Source organism: Haliaeetus albicilla, chromosome 12 (genome assembly GCF_947461875.1).
Source record: "Haliaeetus albicilla chromosome 12, bHalAlb1.1, whole genome shotgun sequence".
NCBI classification, from domain to species: domain Eukaryota; kingdom Metazoa; phylum Chordata; class Aves; order Accipitriformes; family Accipitridae; genus Haliaeetus; species Haliaeetus albicilla.
Window position 1 is genome coordinate 38171872 of NC_091494.1, and position 20254 is coordinate 38192125.

Consider the following 20254-nt stretch of genomic DNA (forward strand, 5'->3'; position numbering starts at 1 on the left):
AACAAAAGGCTCTCTTCTAAGTTTGTCCAATATTAAAACCCAACAATTACCAGCAACTTCCATACAGTAAAGCCTAACCCACACTGATTCCAGCACATGGTTCCAAATAATTCTGGCATGTCTGGAACATTTGTGAGTTGGCACTGGTGATCGTAATTTTAGTGTTATGCTCTAGTCTGACATTAACAAGCAACTTCTCATGACAGAGACTTTGATTAAACATATTTTGCTATGTTCTTTGGTTTCCACTCAGTCCTTATAGCTAGGCTATGCAAGCTTGCTGTTTAGGCCAGAGAATAAAATGCTTCATTTGAAGAGACAGTGATTTCAGTTAGTCCTTGCAGGCACCGCTGAAATGCATGTAATAATTAAAAGGTAGGATGAATTGCTTGTGTGAGCCTCACTTTTTACCTTTATTCCATAAGCCCAGAGAAAAGCAGTCCAAAATCATTGTATTATTGTCGCTCCCTCAGTCCCAGAGAGCTCGTTTCTTATCATATCCACTCTTGCATGTTAGTTTCAGGGCTGCAGCTCCCACAATTCCCTTCTTCTGATTACACACACTGTTGTTCTAATTTAACAAAGTCTTCTCATCATGTATGACAATTATGTTGACTCTGACTCTCTTCATTCAGAGGCTTGGTCTTTCTTCAATACCCCACGAGCTTGGAAAATATGTGAGATTACTTGTAATCAGATACTTTTGTGCTCAGGATCTCTGTTTCACCATAATTTACAAATGAGAAAGGAAGATGTAGACAACTTATGAGACCTGGGTGGTGCCTTTAATCTTAGGGACCAATTCATGCCAACAAGCAGCCTCAACAGCGGGGCGAGTGTTTAGTAAAGACTGCTTTTATGATTGTAAATAGCTATTAGAGTCTGGTCCTGCAGTCTGATTTGCTTAGATGCAGGCTGAGACCACGAGAACAGAAAGTTACAGGATTTGTATCATAGCACAAAAAATTTAAAGCTCATTTCCAGGAAAAGATAGTCTGAAAGGGTAGCCAGATTTACTATTGCAACTCTGAGGTCTTTTAGAGGGACATTCTGTCTTATAAATGTGTACACACTCTTGTGAGGGGAAAAAGGAAATGTGAAGAAATTGTGCGTTTTCGTCACCTTTTCACTTACAGAGATCCCTGGGGATAGTTTCCTGTGCTTGCAGTTGGGTCAAATCTGATTCTTAGTTTCCCTTCAGAAAGACAAAACTATTCCCACACAAAGTATTTCCAGATAGTTAAATATTAATTCAATTTTTCCTAATATGGAAAAATTACTCTAATCCTAGAGCATAGAATATATTGTTTAATTATGAGATAATATGGAAATCCTATTACCCTAGACAGCCTTAGAGAAAGGAGGCAGTCCCTCTTGGAAGAGTTTGTAGTCTAAATGGTCAGGGCAAACACAGAACATGATAAAGTTATACAATATGTAGACAAAGGCAGTGCCTGTCCACTAACTGAGGGAAGAAACTACTCAGTATGAAACTATAAACAGCAACAGTTAGAATGACGGATTATTTTAACTGTAAAATATAGAGTGTAAGGTCTTTGCAATAACCTGGACACTAGTTGGCCATATGTAGGTTAAACTAAAAATGCACGTATGCCTCATTATGCCCACAGCAGAGCCTAAATAGGTTTTCTGTGTTTCAGCTGTTATTTGCTAAAACGTAATGCCTTTGGAGTCCTGGTCACAGAGCAGGTTCCCCTCCCTGCCAAATTCTCCTCAAACCTCTAACAAAAAAAAAACATTCTCTGTAGTAATGGACTTTCATTTGGATGGTAACATGTCAGCATTTGATGCAAATTAAATGTAAGTTCATGCTTTATTTCTGTAGTAGCTTGTGATGGGTTCAGAGATGGAAAAAATATTTTGGAGCCAGCCATACTTCCTTTGTGAGAAATACTGCTTTGAGTCTCTAGAGAAGGAGAATCCACCCACCCAACTGAAAAGTCACATGCTTTTGGAGCACACGGTTTGCTAGCAGATAGTAATGTGGGAAATAAAGCATGCCTTGCCACAATTTTGCTTGTGTCAAACTTAAGTCACTTAACCAATTGAAAAATTCAGTCCTGCATTCTGTTCTGTAATCAGACTTTTTTTTTTTTCCTCTCGGTTGCTTTGGTTTTGTTTTAAGAAACCATTGTGCTGACAAAACGCAGATTATGTACGTGCTATCCAAATTGTATATTAATGTTTACATTTGGGTGTCATTTTTTCTGACACCTGTATTGCCAGAACTCACTCTGTCAAAAGGCTATTTCCCTCATTAAATGAAACCCCTTGTCCTTTTACAAATCAGCAAATAGTTCTGAAGTGGTCTGTTTTAGTTTTTCCGTCCTTAATTCTCCCTCCCCATAGATATCCACAGGACTAATTCCATGAAGAGCAATTTGCCATTGAAAAAGCCCCAAAACGTGCTTCTGAGTGTTCAAAAACTGTGTGTGTGAAAGTGATTTTTGCCATAGAAGTCTTGCAATGTGCATTTTGATGATACAGTTCTGATCAATTATGCTAGCGTAGCAAAACCTTGTTAAACAGCTGTTGTTTTTCTTCTAGAAACTACTAGCTGAAAATGACACAGCAAATGCATAACTTAAGTCTCCTCCAGACTAAAAAGAACAGCGTGCCATCCTCTCCAAATGCGGCAAAGCGATTATATCGGAACCTGTCAGAGAAGCTTAAGGGGAGTCATACATCCTTTGACGAAGCATATTTCAGAGCTCGATCTGACCGGCTCAGTCTCCGTAAGACCTCAATGGTAATTACTTTGTATTTATCAAATTGCCAACTTAATGTCCTATTAATCTCCTTAATCAGTTTGCTTTTAATCTGTAGAATTTTCATCGTCTCACTTTGTCTGTTCCCTGACCAGTGCTGTACGTTCTTCCCAGACTTATCACTTATGATCCTGTGTCAAAACAAAGTCTGACCTTCTTGAAGGCTAAAGAAAAGCTACCTTGCTCAAGTGATGATGCTTTATTTTAGGAGTAAGATCTTAACCTGGCATTAATGTGATAAAATGTGGATAAAATATATACACACAAGGGTTCCTCTTACAAGAAATGAAGAAAAAGTATTTTGGGAAAACTGAAGATTACTTTAATAGAATTTCCCATTTTTCTACTTGCTCTCTTGTTTGGAACTTACATGCTGTGACAGATAAATGCAAGGTTGTTCACAGACTGTGGTAATGGTCACTAGATAAGACCATGGAAAAAGGAGACCACACATGAAGCAGTCTTGCCTGGGTACCCTACCCTAGTCACAGAACACAGTCAAGCGCTCTGGTACCAGTACAGGAAAGCATATAAGCACCTGCTAGACTCAACACTCACAAGTGCTCCTATTTATGCCAGTGCTGGTGAAGTTACACAACCTCCAGCACATACATTTTGAAGAATGGACTGTGTCCCTGCAATAATAGCACAGTGTAAGTTCAGTGCACGATAGAATCTCTTATATTTGCTGGAGGAAGATGAATCTGCTGTTGATATTGCCAAAATAAAATAAATTCCCCTTTTCCATAAGTAGGACGAACAGACACATCCTTCAAATTTTCCTCTGAATTATTTTGAAGGAAAGAGTTCCTCTCCACTTCTGAAGAGCAATAACTTATGACAGTGTCTGTGAATGTGCCAGGAGACACCTCTTGGATCCATTACTCTGCTGCACTAAAGCAGATGCTAAGCGCAGTGCAGGACTAAACTCTGAATATGGTTGGGCCAGATAATAAAAATATTACATTTTGTCAGAATAAAAAACACACTCTAGACTCCTTTAACACTCGCAAATCTTTGTTACATATGAGACAAATTATATGAATCAATGCAAGAATTGAAAATAATTTTAAGATCAGTTCAATGATCCTATCCCCTAGGATCACTTCTCTCCTGAAGTCAGAGGACCCATGCATGCCCCATGGAAGAGCTAAGCTGAAATGTAGCTCTAGGGCATTGAAGAGTCAAGAGATTGTTGTCTCTCTCCTGTGAAGAAAGACTATGACCTGAAGGAAGCAGGGGATCACGGCTCCTTCCTCTCAGCTCTGCCAGAGCCAATAGATTTTGTTTTAGAGAAGGAGAAGCCTGAAACTCAAACAGGTCTTGATAGCTGGAGAACAGCCTTTGCGTAGCAGCCAACAGCTGTGCTTTTGAGGCAGTGGGTTTCCAGATGCTTTCAGTTTGTGGGGATCATTTGAATTTGGGCCTCTAAGTATGAACTGTGGGAAAAGATTCTTTAGATGAATTTTTTAGCCACTGACTTTTCTTTCCTTTTTCTTTTCAATTGCAAGCTTGTGTGTGACTAAGCAAGCGAAAGAGAAGAGGATAAACTAGTGCTGGGGACCATGCCAGAGCACACTGACATGTAGACTGAACGAATGCCAGTCTGTTAGCATATATTCTGACCAGTGTTTCTCTAAATATACACTTCAAATTCCATATTCCTTCAAACATGGGGTCTTCCATCATGCTTAACTAATGAGAAGAGAAATGGCAAATGAGCACAGCCCAAAGATTGAGGAGCAGTGCACTGCTGCTGAGGCTCAAGTCCTCTGCTCTCCACAGAGTTAATTACTTACAATCTCACTTTTCTCCCTTTTCAGTCTAGGTGTGTCAGGTGGTGGGAGTGCCTATTCAATCGGTAATCATAATTAGGTGACTCGATTTTACATTGTGATGTGGGTGGTGGTCTAATGGGATGTAGACTTAATTGTGCTGACTTTGTTTCCCCCAACCCGCTACAATGTCATGGGAGTGACGTAACTTTTGTAACTGCTGACCTAAAGTGAGCATAGGTACCTCTAGGTATTGCCAGTCTGGGGTCTGAGCTGGTATCCACAACTGTCAGTGAATAGACTCCCACTGAACTCAAAAGTCTTTGGATCCCATTCTAGCCATTCTGCCTGTTGTTTTCACAGTTTTCCCTAAAAATAAATAGCAAGGACACCATCAGTGAAGGGGTGGAAATATTCCTGGTCAAGTTGCTGGCTGATATATTTTCTAATCACTGAGTTTATGTGCTACAGAGCTAAGTCAATGACTAAAATCATGTCTCCAGACAAGTGAACAACATTTGTTAGAATTTGTTTTCTTTCTGCTTTGGCTAGTGAAGAGTTTTCTTTCCATTCTCTCTTGCTGTGCAACACTTTCCATTCAGTAAATTGTTGTCTTGCTGCAGACATAGCAATGTCCCAAAATAGCTTTATTCTTGAACTCATGTTTATCAAAACAAGTCTTTGCAGAAACTACTTTAACGTTTTTTCCAACTCCAGTAGCACATAGTGGACTTTTTCAGTCAGACGTAGAGCAAATATCTTGAAAGGGGCACTTCATTTTAATTAAGCTACATAAGATTGCATTTCTAAACACTCCACCACTGAATCACTTACTGGAACATGGTTATTACTTACTGCAAAGCAGTACTGTAGTCCTTTTCAGTATATACATTTGTGCATCAGAGTAACACCTAAATAAATTAATCACATAGCACAGCTGTCTCGCTAATGATTAGAGGCTGCAGGACTGAGTCAAGGAAAAAGCAATGTAAAAACTGCCCCTAAACTTTACCTGATCACTTGTAAATGTGATTCAGTTTCTCTTTGAATTCAATAGTTTTATCTTTTCAGAGCAGAAGAAAGTTATCTAGTAAATGTAAATGAAGGCAGAAATCAGAAGGCTTTTGTTAGTATTTGTGACAATACCAGCTGGGCTAAAATTGAGCACATGGGTCTGAAGATACTACAATTTACCCCTATTTGAATTTCTTACCCCTGGACTGCAGACGCCTGAATCCTGCTGCAATACTAGAGTCTTTTACATAGCATATAATCAGCTTTTTGCAGGAAACTATATAATCCTCAAATATATTTCTGTTTTCTGTGTGAAAGCAGATAGTTGGGGAAAACTTTGTCAGGTGTGTAGAATATTTCTCTGGACTTGGAGAGCTGGGCTCAATGCAGACTTCCAAATGGGGCAATTTACTGGCATGGCTGAAAATGTAGATATTTCACTGTCTCACCAGGATGTTTTTTGACTGAAATAGATATAGCATGGTTAGATGCACACTACTATGTTGATGAGGGATGCATACATGCACAGTTAGAAAGGCCATACCACAGTTCCCATGTTTTTACACTCTTTGAAGATAGGAGACTTGCCAACCTATTTCAGCCTATTGCTTGTGTCTGAATTGTTCATTTGGAAAAGCTGATATTTGCAATTTGGTCTCATAATTGTTTGGATTGGATGAAGTAGCTTATAAAATTCATGCTCTGTTTCTTGTTTAAATCAGTGCAGCTTTTTGAATCAGATTTCTAATGAAATGAAGAAATAGAAATTTGCTTTTATTTTTTCCCTTTTGGTGAAACATTTTTGCAACAGATTGGCTTGCAAGAGCATTTATGAGGAATGAACTTAAGCACGTGCTTAGATTCTGTTCAGCAATTTACTTAAATCCAAAATTTCACAAATACTTCAGGTAATTCATTTGGCAAACAAAAATCCGAAGATGCATTTTCAAAGGTATCTAGGCAGGTCTAAATCTTGATAACTAAATAAAAAATAAAAAAACAATTCAAATAAAGTTTTAAAAATAATTTTATCATAATCATTCAGGTAGGAAAAATCTCATATTAAAGTGTGTGTCTATGTATCTGAAAAGGGCCAAATGCTTTTGTCATCCATATCATTGAGTTCATTTCAGCTGTAATACTGAAGTTAGCCATCTTTTTTTATTATAACAGGGGTTTTTTTGTTTTTATATAATGCAAGAAACTCCTGAGATGTAGTACAAGATTTATTGAGTTTCACACAAAATTGTAATTAAGGCCAAATAATGGTATTGAGCACTTAGGATACCATTCTACAAATGCGAACCATTTAACCTTTATGCATGTACATAAAGTCAATTAAAAAAGAATGACTATTCTGATTTCAAAAAAGGTGAAAACCATGTATGTACTCAGTGCCACAGAAGTGGAAATGTGAAGCAAAAAGTACTTTGTTTCCTATCCTAAGTAAGCACCACAAGCCTGTCATTGAGTAATACCATCAGCTGTACCTTTTTGTTCTGCTCTCACACTGTTAGCCGGTGTTTCCAAAAATGAACTTAATTGAAAGAAATGGAAACTAATGTAGTCATTCAGTTTACTTCAACCAATTCCCTTTGTTGTAAGCTTTTTATGAATTTATTGCTAAATAAGTAGATTTTCCCAGCTGTGATCAGTTAAGAAAGTAATATGATTTTGCTTGTTTTCTGATTGGATCAAAATGCAGATGCTTCTGAAGCATAATTAGTCTTTATTTACATAAACAACAGTATAGAGGAAGTTCCAAAATCAGTAGAAAAAGAATTTGAAATGGGTGTAAACTGTGATGAAATTAATGCTTTTTAGAATATTGATATATATTTTTGGAGAATTGGTGAATATATTTTGCATTTCTAATAATTTATATAAAAAAGTCTATCAGTTCACAGTTGTGCATTCATAATAATGAAGTTTCAAAGAGTGAAGGAGCACAGCTTTTTTTTTTTTCCTCTAGGTGGAACATCAATGATCTATTTATGTTAATTCTGAGTACCCAGTACAGTGACATACAGCTGTTAAATGCGTATCATTGACTTGAGTGGGAGTTGATGACATATAGCATGTATCAGAATCATACCATTAATTAAAATATTTTCTAATTAAAATTATTTTAATTTCTAGCCAGAGCACTTCATCCCTTCAGGGTAGGGGCAAAATGCCAGAATAAGATCTCTGATTTCAGGGTGATAAGGTGTTATATAAACAAGACACCAGATGTGTGGAGCTACTGGAATGAAAAGAAACATTGCTGCATTGCAGTAAAAATTTCTGTCATTTTTAAGTTTTACCTTATAATAAGAGAAATATGTGCTGCCCTCTTTTCTAAAATTTTCTGGAGATGTGCCCTCTCTGATGACAGTGTATGTCCTTAAAGACAATGTTTTGCCTTGAACTGAGGGGCAGATAAAGAGTGATAAATCTAGCTGCTTACCATTCAACTATTCCTTTTTCTGAGACTTTTCTCTTACACCTAACACTGAAGTATGATCTAGATATTTGATAATGAAATTAAATCTGAATCTTACAATGTAGAGAAGAATCTGAAAACAAGAATTTGACAGATGAAGCATTTGTTTAAGTAGTATCTTTTATTCTGCATGGAAATCTACAGAAAAAATATTTCTCCAGCATGACCTCTCTTTTGTACTTAAGTGTCTAAAAGGTAGGTTCCCAAGTTGGCACTACTCTCCTAGATTTGCTTTATTGCTGCATCATTCATCTCATCCTTAGATAGTCATCTAACATAAGTATCTCATTTCTCTATATTGACAATTTGGGGTAAAGATCATCTTATGTGCATCTGTTGTTCTGCTGATCCCTAATATTCAGCATAGGTGGGGTCCATATTAAAACTTTAAGATAACATCACCTTTGCAAATTCTTAATGTGGTACCAATACTTCACATGCAAAACAGTAGACCAGAAGATCTCTGTCAGGCCTGAGAATTTCTGAAGACACTTTTAACTTCAAGCACAACTGAAAAATCCCTGTAGAACTGATCAAATTCAGAGGTTTAGCTGTGGACTCTAGTTTTCAAAACTGCTTGCAAACCATTAGTCTATGTGTTTTAGGAGGAGACAAAAGATGTTCCAGCAGATCAGTGCTCTTTCAGAAAGAGTTGTTTCACTGAGAGCAAAACTTGCTCAGGTATATGCCGGATAAAACTACATCAATTTAAAAAAGAAAATGAAGTTTTGGTGTGACTGAAATGTTAATTTCTAATCACAGTAGAAGACGGTTTCAATTCAGTATTTATTTCATATCATAAAAACCACATTATTACATAAGAATTTTCTCTGCGTTTCTTCCCTGTGGGTTTCAGGACACAGGAAGCTAGTTTACATTATGTACCTGGATTACTTGCTTTCTTATGTATGCATTTCTTTAGTAAGCCCATTGGCACAATATGTCTACATAGATCTCAATTCCTTTATGTGACCGCATGCTGAGCCCTTCTTGCTCAGCTGGGCCTCTTGGTTCTACTAATTCATTCTTAAGAGGAAAAAAAACCTATTGGGTAATTATGGCAATGGGACGCTGGGAAAGAATTTAATGAATCTTGGCGAAAAACACGTCATTACTGTAGGTTCCAGAAGGATGTTCTCATAACAGAAACCTGCAGGCCATGCTACTCTCCTGCACCTGCTTCTCCCCAGCTCAATTAAGAAACGATAGGTTTCTTTGTATTATACCATTCTTTTATCTCCTTGGCATTGGTAAGGAAAAGGTTCAGAGGTTCTCCCTGCTTGAGAGTTGGTGCCATGTGTGGTCTTGCCTTTGGCTGCTTGTGTTCTCTGCTGTGCAGACACATCACTTTCTGGACATGCGCACTGGACGGTCAATGTTTTCAGTCTTATTTCTATGACTATACATTTCAAAGCTGCTTCTAGTTATAAGTTAAGTGCAAATATCTGAGCACATAGGAATGATTGAAGTATTTGAATGAACAGCACCTATTACTAGCTCACACTGCAGCTGTGAAGGTTTTTCTACAGAGTAGCTTGTTTTATTTGGATTTTGATCACTTGACTTTGTAGATTTTTATTTTAAATTTTGAGTTTGAAAAACTCAGTAGTCCAAGACTCTGCTAAAATCATAGTCTTTCATCCAGTTTCACACTGAAAACATATAATATTGCTCATATAGTTTGATTATAGGACAGATGTCTAAATAAGTATGGGTTTGTTTTGTATGGGTTTGAATCTCACTTGAATCTTCCCACAGACCTGAAGCAAGTTCAAGCACACAAGTCCAGAAGCAGACCAAGCTCAACTTTGCTGCAAACAATTTCCATGTTTCTAGCTTAACCTGAGCTGGGCCTGGAGGATCAATATTTTATAGCAATGTCACAAAACACATTTTCTCAATTTATTTTTAAACCACCGATATTTGAAAAGTTTTACTGAATTTCTGTTTTTATTGATACACAGAATTTCCAGTGCAATGAAGCTATGTTTGAGGCCGTAGAACAGCAAGATCTGGATGCTGTTCAGGTTCTTCTTTATCAATACACACTGGAGGAGCTGGACCTGAACACACCAAACAGTGAGGGACTAACTCCTTTGGATATTGCCATTTTGACAAACAACATCCCTATTGCTAGGACCCTTCTACACGTTGGGGCAAAGGAAAGCCCACACTGTAAGTAAAGAACACAAATTGAATTTACTCAGATAATTGCCTGTAGGAGGTTAGGTTTGCTGCTGTTTGGGGAAACTAATTATACACAAAACCTGACTGGTTTGATCATAAAGATGGTTATACCAGCAATAGTACCACAGTGCTAGAGGACATTTGCAGCAATATCCGCTTGTTGAATGCGTGCTCAGTAGATCTTTTTTGTTTTCTGTCAGATACACCAACTGAGGAATCGGACTGAGCGTCTAATGTGATTAACACTGGGGCAGCTGAGTTAATATCAATACTGAGAAAAAATTCTTTAAAAATATGGAAACAGGAACTGAGTGAGTGATTCACAGATCATGGTCTGAAATATGGAGTTTGTCATCAAAAATGAAAGGACGATGGGTTGTCTAGACTTTGGTTTATTTGGATTACCCTTTTGATTTTGGCTATGCGGCCTTCAGGAGAGAGGTTGTGTTGAAATCTATCATTTCCATTACCCACAGACTCCTCACTTGTGGTCTTCAAATGGCCTAAAATCCCACTTAAATGAGAATTTCAAAGTTCTACAGAACCAGAGAAAATCTAAACACAAAACAGACCCTCTCACTTTACTGGAATACCAATATTTCTTATAACTGCATATTGTAGTTATAAAACTCCTTTGTATTCCTTCATGGGCATTTTTATGCACAATTTGTGGGTTGGAGGGTGACTTACCAACCCAATTAATCAACCGTATACCATGACACAAACTCTGACGCCTTACTTGTGTCTAAAAATACACCAATGTATGCGAATTTGTTTTAAACTGTCAATGCCTATATTTAGGACATTCCCAGCAAGGCTATAATGAGACTGTGTTTGAGGGGTTCGGCCACTGCAGACTCTGCCATTAATTTGAAGTTAGTTAAATTAACAACATTTAGTGCTGGCATGTCAATCTCAGTGCTCCAGGAAATTGCACCTTGAGGCTACTAACATTGCCAGTTTTTTCACTGGAGAGTGTGTGTGCATGTGCGTGTGTGTTGAGTTTTTTTGCCAGACCCTCAGTGTTGGTACACCTTTATTGCTTTTCTATGTCCACAGCACTTATATTATCATTTATTCTGGCCTCCTTTAACCTTCCCTGGAGATTTTTGCATAGTGTAGCTGCTCAGTGAAAAGAGTTTTTTAGTTTTATATTTATTTGTTTATTTTTCTGTCATGGTTCATGACTGAGGCTTTAAAAAAAAGTGTGACAGCATTTAGAGTACATGATTGACTGCTGAAGCAACATTCATTAACCATGACAAATCTAGAGGAAAACACAGTCTTGAGTGTTCTAAACAGCAGTAAAAAAGACTAAACTAATTTTTCATTGACCTCATCTGTAAATAAATGTAGTCTGATGGCGAGCAGGGGCAATCATAAATTAGTATTCATTTCCTGTAATCAATGCAAACATGCCTATGAACACAGAGAATATGAATATATAACCACCTCATTTCCATTTCAAAATATACCCACCAAATTTCCACTTCACTTATCTTGATTTTTAGTTTTTCTGATTGAAATAATGGATGAAGCATTCTCAATAAAAAGCAAACGATTGTTTGTTTTGGGTTTTTTTACCTTAAAGGGTTTACAGTTGCTACTTGAGAGCAAAATGCAAAAAGTTCTTTTCAGCATTCAAAACAAAGGTTCACAGCATCTTTGTATGTGGTTTCATTCATGTGGAACTGATAGCAGTCACTTTCTATTTTCTCTAGTCTTTCTGCTTTGCTTTCTGTACTTAACCAGCCCTGTTAGAATGAAATCCATTCTGTTTGTATGATCTCAGGGCTGCAAGAACATGATCCAGCACCCAGCAGGAGCATTTTCATTTCTCTATGGTGGGCAGCTGAGCAAGACTTCCCCAGGCTGAGTGGGAGGGGAGGGAATTTCAAGGTAAAATTCTGACCCACTCCAATTTTGGGACAGGACACAAGCATCTCTCAATCTGATTGGAAGTGTATAGGACAGATGCACAGATCTGGGAGACTGCAAGGTAGAGGAATTCCCCATCCCAAGTGCACACAGAAAGCTTCCTACAGAGAAAACTCGCTTTTCCACTATATTAGCCATAGTGATCCAGCCGAAACCTCATTATAGCCCCTAACCTAATGCTGTAGAAAAGAGGATCTGGAGGACAGATAGCTTCCATCTGTATCACCTGGATTTCTGCCTGGAATAGGAACAGCAGATAAAGCAATAGAAAGTAAAACTATGATCTTCATTTCCACATGGAGTGCTCAGACTATAAATCTTAACAGGAACCCAACATCTCTTAAACACAAAGTAAGTAAGATCAGAGAGTACAGCATTTAAAATATTAATTTAGTTGGGGAGCAGGCAAAGTCCACTGTGTTATCTTTTCAGTTACTCTTATTCATCATATACTCATGGTTTGGCTTGGCTTGTTCATGTGAACCCAAATAAAAATAAGATTAAAATTTCCAGTGGCTGATTGGACACATTTCCAAGACCTGACAATTGTGGATCAGAATCTTGATTAAACAGATAGAGCCAGATCCTTAGTGAGAATTTGAACCAATGCCAATTCTCAATCACCTGAAGTTCTGGTGCATAAAATCTCCTTCCTTAGTCCTGTTGTGCTATCAGATGTGTTGCATGTTTATTGTAGGCACGGATCCAGGAAACCATATCACCTTTGGCCTCCCAGTAAACAGGCAGTTCTTAGGATACCAACGGATTCCAGTAAGCCTGGCCATATGTCTCTGATGTCCATATGAAGAACGATCAAACTTCAAGAAGGATGGCTTCAAGCCAGCTTCTGAAAGAAAAGTCTTAGAGACAAACATTCTTCAAAAACAACCTTTTGGATGTCAGAGGCGTTGAGTAATTCTTTGCTCTCCTCCTGTGGCTTTAAAGATCCCATGGTGCTTTTCACATTAGTATGTAGGGTTATTCTTAGACTCCGCTAAACTTCGATTGTGATATTGTTATGAAAGAGAGGGCAAAAGTTAAAATGAGAGGTTCAGACTGGATAAAACAAACACCTTTTTCACCATAAGGACAGTAAAGCAGTGGAACATATTGCCTAGAGTCATCGTAAAGCCTCCATCCTGTGAAGTTTTCAAGACCAGACTGGGTAATGACCTCAGTAACTTAGTATGACCTCATAGCTGACCCTGTTTTGAACAAGAAAGTTGGACTAGAGAAGGTCCTTTCCAATCTGATTTGTCCCATAATCCTATGATTCCTGTTTAGGAATAACACATTCATGTGCACAGACATCTTCGCTCGCATGGTATTTTGATGTCAAAAACGTGTCAGAGTCTTGGTCCTTTATATGGTACAGTTTGATGTTTTCAGAAATGTATACTGCTCCTGGCTTATCCAAGTGAATGATCGATGCATCCTGTGCAAGATTCATGCTGCTCCTGTAAAAACCTTAAGGAAATGAAGAGCCTGGCTGTCCCTACATAGCAAATCCCCGTCATTGCTAAGAGTAGCTGCTTGTGCTAGGGTAGCGTTTTCAGTAAATAGGGGCCTTTTAAATTAAGACTATTTCAGAGCTCTTCTGCAAAAATACCAGATACCAGAGAAAAGTTATTGTCTGTAATTTCAGAACTCCTTCTCTTGTACGCTATTTCCTGCATATTGAACACCAGATCAGTGGTTGCATTTCTTTTCAGATTAAGCACCTTTACAACTCCTATTTTTCTAAACTGCAAGTAGTTTGAACAATTTCAGGCTAAGAGCATTTCTGAAAATACGGCTTGATTCACCGTCTTGTGGACTTGGGCTAAAATCAAACCTATTTTAGTTTGTAACCTATGCGATCTTCATTTTCACCTTTATGTAGCACGCAGTAGTTCATACAGGCAATCTGAACTGCTAAATGTCAAATTAAAATTATTCTGAGCATTGCAGAAAAACAAAATCTCCATGTGTCAAGCTGTTTGCTATCTGTCCAGTCTGTCAGAGGACTAATCAGATATTACACGGGCAAAACTCTGGCACAAAGAAAACCTGGAAAGAGATCCATTCCATACCAGCCATGGCCCTTAGGCACAAAACTCTCATTCTTAAGTTTGCCAATTAGATCTCTCTTTGCTTGTAGAGATTTATATATTGTATGTGTTTATTACCAGTACAACCTTCTTTTTTTCTATGAACGCTTATGATATTATGGCAAAGTAGGGGTTAGATAGAAATGAAATGCTTTATTATTTTAAGTCATTTTTAATATTCCACCAACTTAAAACATATATGCGATTTCAGTCTAATTAAGACATTTTTAAGCATATGAGAAACGTCAGAAGATAAAATTTGCTCAATTTATTAATGTTGTTAATCCCATTTAAGTGGCCAGATCCTTAAGTGGTACAAACTGGCATGCTCTAGCCCACTTGATGACAAGATAACTACTGGAAGGCAGAGTCTTCAAGGATTTGACCTTACATGTGTTATACCAGAATGCGTAAGGCCAGAATTTTGTCACATAAGTCCACCAAGCAATTACTTACTTTTCCCTTTTCTTGGTAGTTGTTAACATGGAAAGCAGGTCAGTGCATCTGAGTACATTGGTCCAGGAAGCACAGCAGCGAGTTACTGAATTGTCTGCACAAGTGATGAATGAAGGCCTTGGTACAGACAACACAGAAAAAGAGAAGCAACTAAAAGCATGGGAATGGAGATACAGGCTATACAAGCGCATGAAGGCAGGCTACGAGCATGCTAGTAAGTAGAAGAAAGTAGTTGCAAAATTCAAGACAAGAACTCTACAACTGAGAAAACACTGCCTTGGTTGAGCAAAGATGCTCTCCTCACTAACTGATCCTCACAGCACTGCTGTGAAGCAGATGAATGTTAGGGTGGGGAAACTGAGGCATACTACTAAATGGCCTTCCCAAGAATGAGAAAGAAATTGATGTTAGAACAACAGGGGACCAGATATCTGAGCACAACAAGCACATAGCAAGTTTAGGAGTGGGCTGCATAAAACTGATGAGACCTCCAAACTCTTGGTTCAGGATCTAATGATTCTGTCCTGCTTATTTCTCTTCACATTTACTCCTGAATCTCAATGTGCTCAGAGTTTAAAATGGGATGATTAGAAAAGAATATGTGAATAGGGAAGAGGAGGGATGGGGGGACATTGGCCTTTTTTCTGTTGCAATTTGATTTTTAAGTATTCTGTTTTAGAAGAATGGAGTTGTTCTAAACATTTGATCAAACGATGGAATTTCATTTTACATATAAAAATTGTGAAAACTTAATTTTGGCATCCATGTATGGATGCATCAGCATAGTCTCAGATTGGGTAACTTTAAACAGTTGTACAAGTGAGTCTGTGCCCAAAGTAAATGTGAATTTGGGCCCATGGGAAGGAGTAAACAGGGCTGAATTGTTTCACATGTAGATCTTTTAGCTGTATCCTATTCAATGAAATACAATCATTGCCATTAACATTTTTACAACCAACTTTATATAAATGTACTTACAAATAATTTTCTCAAATTTATTGTATTCTAAGATTACTTCTTCAAGACAGATGTAGTACTCCTTGTATTAGATACTAAATACAGGAAATATAGCAGTAGTGTGAGTTAATATAATGATTTTTTAAATCAATCCCAGCAGTAAGTCATGACATTTTGTGTTTGATTTCTGAATTGAGTCTGACTGATATTCTGTGAATTAAGCTTTTTTTAAAAAAAAAAAAAAAAAAAAAAGAGATGTTAGGCCTCAAGTGACAACTGTATTTTGAACTACTACACTGAAACATTTCTGGAATTTGCAATTTCTGAATCACAATAATGTAAAAATGTTTTCTGTTATTTGATAAATTTGAGTTTGTTAGTGAAACCATAAAGGTTTAATTAGGTCTTTGTGGTTTGTCCTTTCTCTCTCCTCCTACCCACCCCAAGAGATTTATAGGGGCTTTTCATTGACATAATTAGCATGAATCTGTTTTATTGGGTTACATATATGCAGGAAGATATTTTTAACCGAAAGGAGCCAAAAACCATGATAGAAACAAATGGTGTCTGCAGGATATTGTTAGCAGGGGCACTAATTAAAATGCTCAAAAGGCAGAGAACACAAACACCTACAACCCAAAGCTCACAATTGCAGGGTGATTTTCAGTGGGTTCTTTGAAGACTCAGAAACATTGTTTGAATAGGATTTGTTGTGCTGAAGAGCTGATGTTTTCTCTTCTCTCCCAGGAGCCCCTGAGGCGCCAACCAATGTCTGTCTCATGGTAACAAGCAGTACATCACTCACTGTCACCTTCCAAGAACCTCTGAGTGTCAACTCAGCTGTGGTGACCAAGTATAAAGGTACTGAATTTAGACATCTTTCATTTACCTTAACAATGTACAAAAATTTGAGGGCCAAGTGACAAAGGTATTTATCTACAAGAGATTATATTACAATGCTACTAATGTTTGAATTTAATTATTTCCCCAGTTAATAGCTGTAAAAGTGGAATTTTCTTAAAAGATTCCCCAAAGACAATATTTTTATTTAAAAAAAAAAAAAAAATTAACCAAAACCTTTCTCCATGAGTGCTTTGCAGAAGTTTGCTTGACTCACTGTGGTTAGGACATCAGCTCAATGACTGGGTTGAGATGAGCAGTTATAAAACACAAGCTAACTTTTGGTGCCTGTGGGCTCCTGAAATCATATGTATCCTTGTAAATGCCAAACCCACACCACCATTCCTTCAAGGAAAGCCTCTGGAAGCTGAAACTTTTGGCAGAGGCATCATACAGCCCAACTAATTAGCTATTCCAGGGCTGCCACATCATTCTTGGAAGAGCAATACATTCGGGGTGGCACCAGTTAGTTGCAAAGTGGAATGAATAAGAAAATGCTTCCATCTGAATAGCGCTGTTGAATAGAAATGGTTTTAAAACAGAATTTCTGTTCCACAGGAAATTGCAACATTAAAAAAAAAGTTTTATTGAAGATTAGAACAAAAATGAGAAATTTTAAAATTTCCTGTTTAAAGGAACTTCCAGGTTTTCTAAAATGTTTGGAACAGTAAGTTCTTCAGTATTACATGCAGCAATCCGCAGCCTCCATCTTCCAGTGGGAGCCTGAGTCTTTCCACAAGTCAAGAGACTGAAAAGCACTGTTCTGAAGATCTGAGGCCTTCTTTGCTCAGCCCAGGGGAGTCAAGGAGTGGGGAGCCTGAAAGTCCTCTTAGTTATTTCCCACTGTGTCTCTCTTAATACTTCCTGTTGTGTTTGTTTCTTTGTATTAATAATTAAAAACTCATTTGAGAGGTACTTGAACCTTGGATTTCCATACATATAGCAAGAACACTAATGGCTGTCTTGTGGGGCAGTATATTTCATGTTTCTGTGTGTGGGTGTCACAGGGATTGCATCAACAGAAGAGATTCAGAAAGCCCCAGTCCATCGAGGGTTCAACAGCTCATGGAGCTCTTCTGAAGGTGGCACATACTGGTGCACAGGCTCCACTGGCATCAAGCACAAGCACCCAAAGGACTGCATAAGTTTATTTTGAAAAAGGCAGATTCTCTCTTTCTTTCCTCCCCCTGCTTCTGGTCAGAGATTCCAGTCATCACTGGCTATGCCCAGTAAAATTTTTTTACATTATGAGAAGAAAACCCCAGCCTCCCAGACATCGCTAAAGCCATCAAAGTGATTCCATTCCTGATAGCCTCAGTAGAAGGGTAAATTACTGTATTACACCTAGTCAGCTGTGCAGTGCTGCAGGAAGTGTGATTTTCAAAAACATCAAAGCCCTTTAGAAGCCTAAATCTAATTTCAGCAATGGGTTGGGTTGCCAGGAAACTAAATTTCATTTAAGGGCTTCCTAGTGCCTGGTTTACTTGTGAAAATGATACTTGGGCTCCTAAAACACTTAAGTTCTCTTGAAAATATCAGCCTGCTCTTTGTAATACATGTATTTTAAACAACCTTGAAATACTGTCCACGCTCTTTTTACAATGATTGTTGATATCTTCACAGTAAAGGAAATTCCCCAATAGAATTGATTTTTAAAAATACTTTTCTAAAGGTTGTAGTGTTTTTCTCTTGTGTATTCATTTGGGTTGAGTCTGTTTTGCACCATGTCAATTCTTTCCTCTTTTTGGTAAGCACAACATTCAGAGACATTTAATCCAACCTGACCTAACTTTCTAATCAGACTAGGTAGCGCTGCCATTGTATTTTGAATTACCCTCACTGGTGATCATTTTATGCTTTACCAAGTTGACAGTTAGTTTTGCCAGAATGTTCTTTTTAAATCTTTTATCCCAAGAGACTTGCATATTTATGGTTAGATAAAAAGAAAGATCATTAATAGCTCCTTTTGGTGACTTTCGGGAATTAATTAAGCACTGGTTGTAGAATTGTTTATTACATTACGGAGTGAGATTCTTTGTGCTAGTTTGAGGGGTCATAAAATGAACCTTTCAAATGATCACTTGCAAGAATGATTAGAACCAGCTAGCAATTACTAACCCTGAAAGGAGAGCTCGATAACATTGTGAGAGGATCTTTTTAGACAGATATATAAACCTCCTATCCAGAAAACCATCTAAGCATTTTGCTAATTCAGGAACAACAATAAGCTGTTAGGGTTTTTTTCCCCCTCAATACTTTACCATTTCTTTTTCTAAGCAAATTAAAATTCAGGAGCTTTTGCAGCAGTGTTTAGGGAATACCTGCTCATTAACAGAAGCTAATAACGTTCTTTTCTCTGGACCTGAATTACAGGGCATAAAAACTAACATCACTTCTGTTCAGTTTAGTTCCCTAAAAACAGGGAGAAACTGCCAATTCCTTTTTTCTGTGTCATCTTTTTTTTGACATATTTTTTCCAAAGCTTTATTTGCCCAAATGTCATTTAGAAACTGGGCTTGGAACATTATCTAACTGTCTGCTATTTTCCTGTGTGTGATCTTTTCCCTTGTTAGCTGTATAGCTTACAAATAATAATACAGGAGCATAATACTTTGCACTCACTCTCTAACCACTAAAACCATCTCACTTCATTAGGAGATTTAATTTTAACCACACACGGTGAATGGGTATTGACTTTGGTGTCCCAGCTGGATGGCAGTTCAGTGACTGCATTCTGTTGAGCCATTGCTTTAAGGAACCAGAGTATTCTTTACTTCCTCTCCTGGATTGTTGTTTAATGTTGCAGGCACCATCCTAATGGCTCCCTTCAGTTTCCCTCCAGAGAAGGCTACAGCGTGGTGGTGGCTGACATGAAATGATTCCTATGTATATTGTAACTTAGTAAAGTGTTTTGAGGCTGGAAGCAGACAGGCATAACATAAATCAATAATAATAGTAATAATCTGCTCCATACTAGAGAAAGATTCAAAGCCAGAGACACCTCACCCCAGCCAGTTTTAGGAAGGATGTGAAGCATCACTGTAATATTGAGAAGAAAAACCCCTGCCCTTGGCTAATCGTACCCTAAAGCCAAACTTTACATTCCATTGTGGAGGTACTTAAGACCTGCTTTAGTTTTACATCTTTGAAAACACAATCAAAACGTTCCACACTAGTATACAAAATAACTTGCCACAGTTTGAAGCTAGGGTGAACCTTCTGTTTACACTGTTATATTGTTACTGATGTATTTTTATCCTAGAGCTACACTACTGTAACTATCTTGATGCAAAAAATCCCAGCAGCAACATAATCCAGATAGGCACCACTTGATTCCTAGGAACATTCCCAATAGATCCAAGTGGTAAGTGCTTGTAGGGCTTTTAAGAACTGTTGTCTTTCACTAATTAGCCTTTCTAGGGTTCACATATTCCACACAACACATACACATAAACAAAGCAGGGTATTTTAAAGAACAAAATTATAAATAATGGTAGGTAATTTTGTTGCATTTATTTTCTGTGCATTTTAAACCCAATTATTATTATGCTTTTACAGTGAATAAGTACAAGTAAACCTTCTCTTACTGCACAATTATTTTTTCGTCCATTTCCCATCAGAAGTAGTCATAATAATGCTGTGATCCCCAAGTATAGGATAAGG

The 20254-nt window shown here is 37.7% G+C and overlaps 1 protein-coding gene across 1 annotated transcript in view; it reads left to right on the forward strand.

Annotated features, from left to right (window-relative positions):
* The first annotated feature begins 2553 nt into the window (after positions 1-2553).
* ANKFN1 (ankyrin repeat and fibronectin type III domain containing 1) overlaps positions 2554-20254 on the forward strand; it is a 70286-nt gene continuing 52585 nt past the window's right edge. Inside the window, exons 1-4 of the mRNA XM_069799235.1 lie at positions 2554-2770; positions 10028-10238; positions 14754-14948; positions 16439-16552. Coding sequence (XP_069655336.1) covers positions 2585-2770; positions 10028-10238; positions 14754-14948; positions 16439-16552 — 706 coding nt within the window. The 5' untranslated portion in view covers positions 2554-2584. The remainder of the gene's footprint in view (positions 2771-10027; positions 10239-14753; positions 14949-16438; positions 16553-20254) is intronic.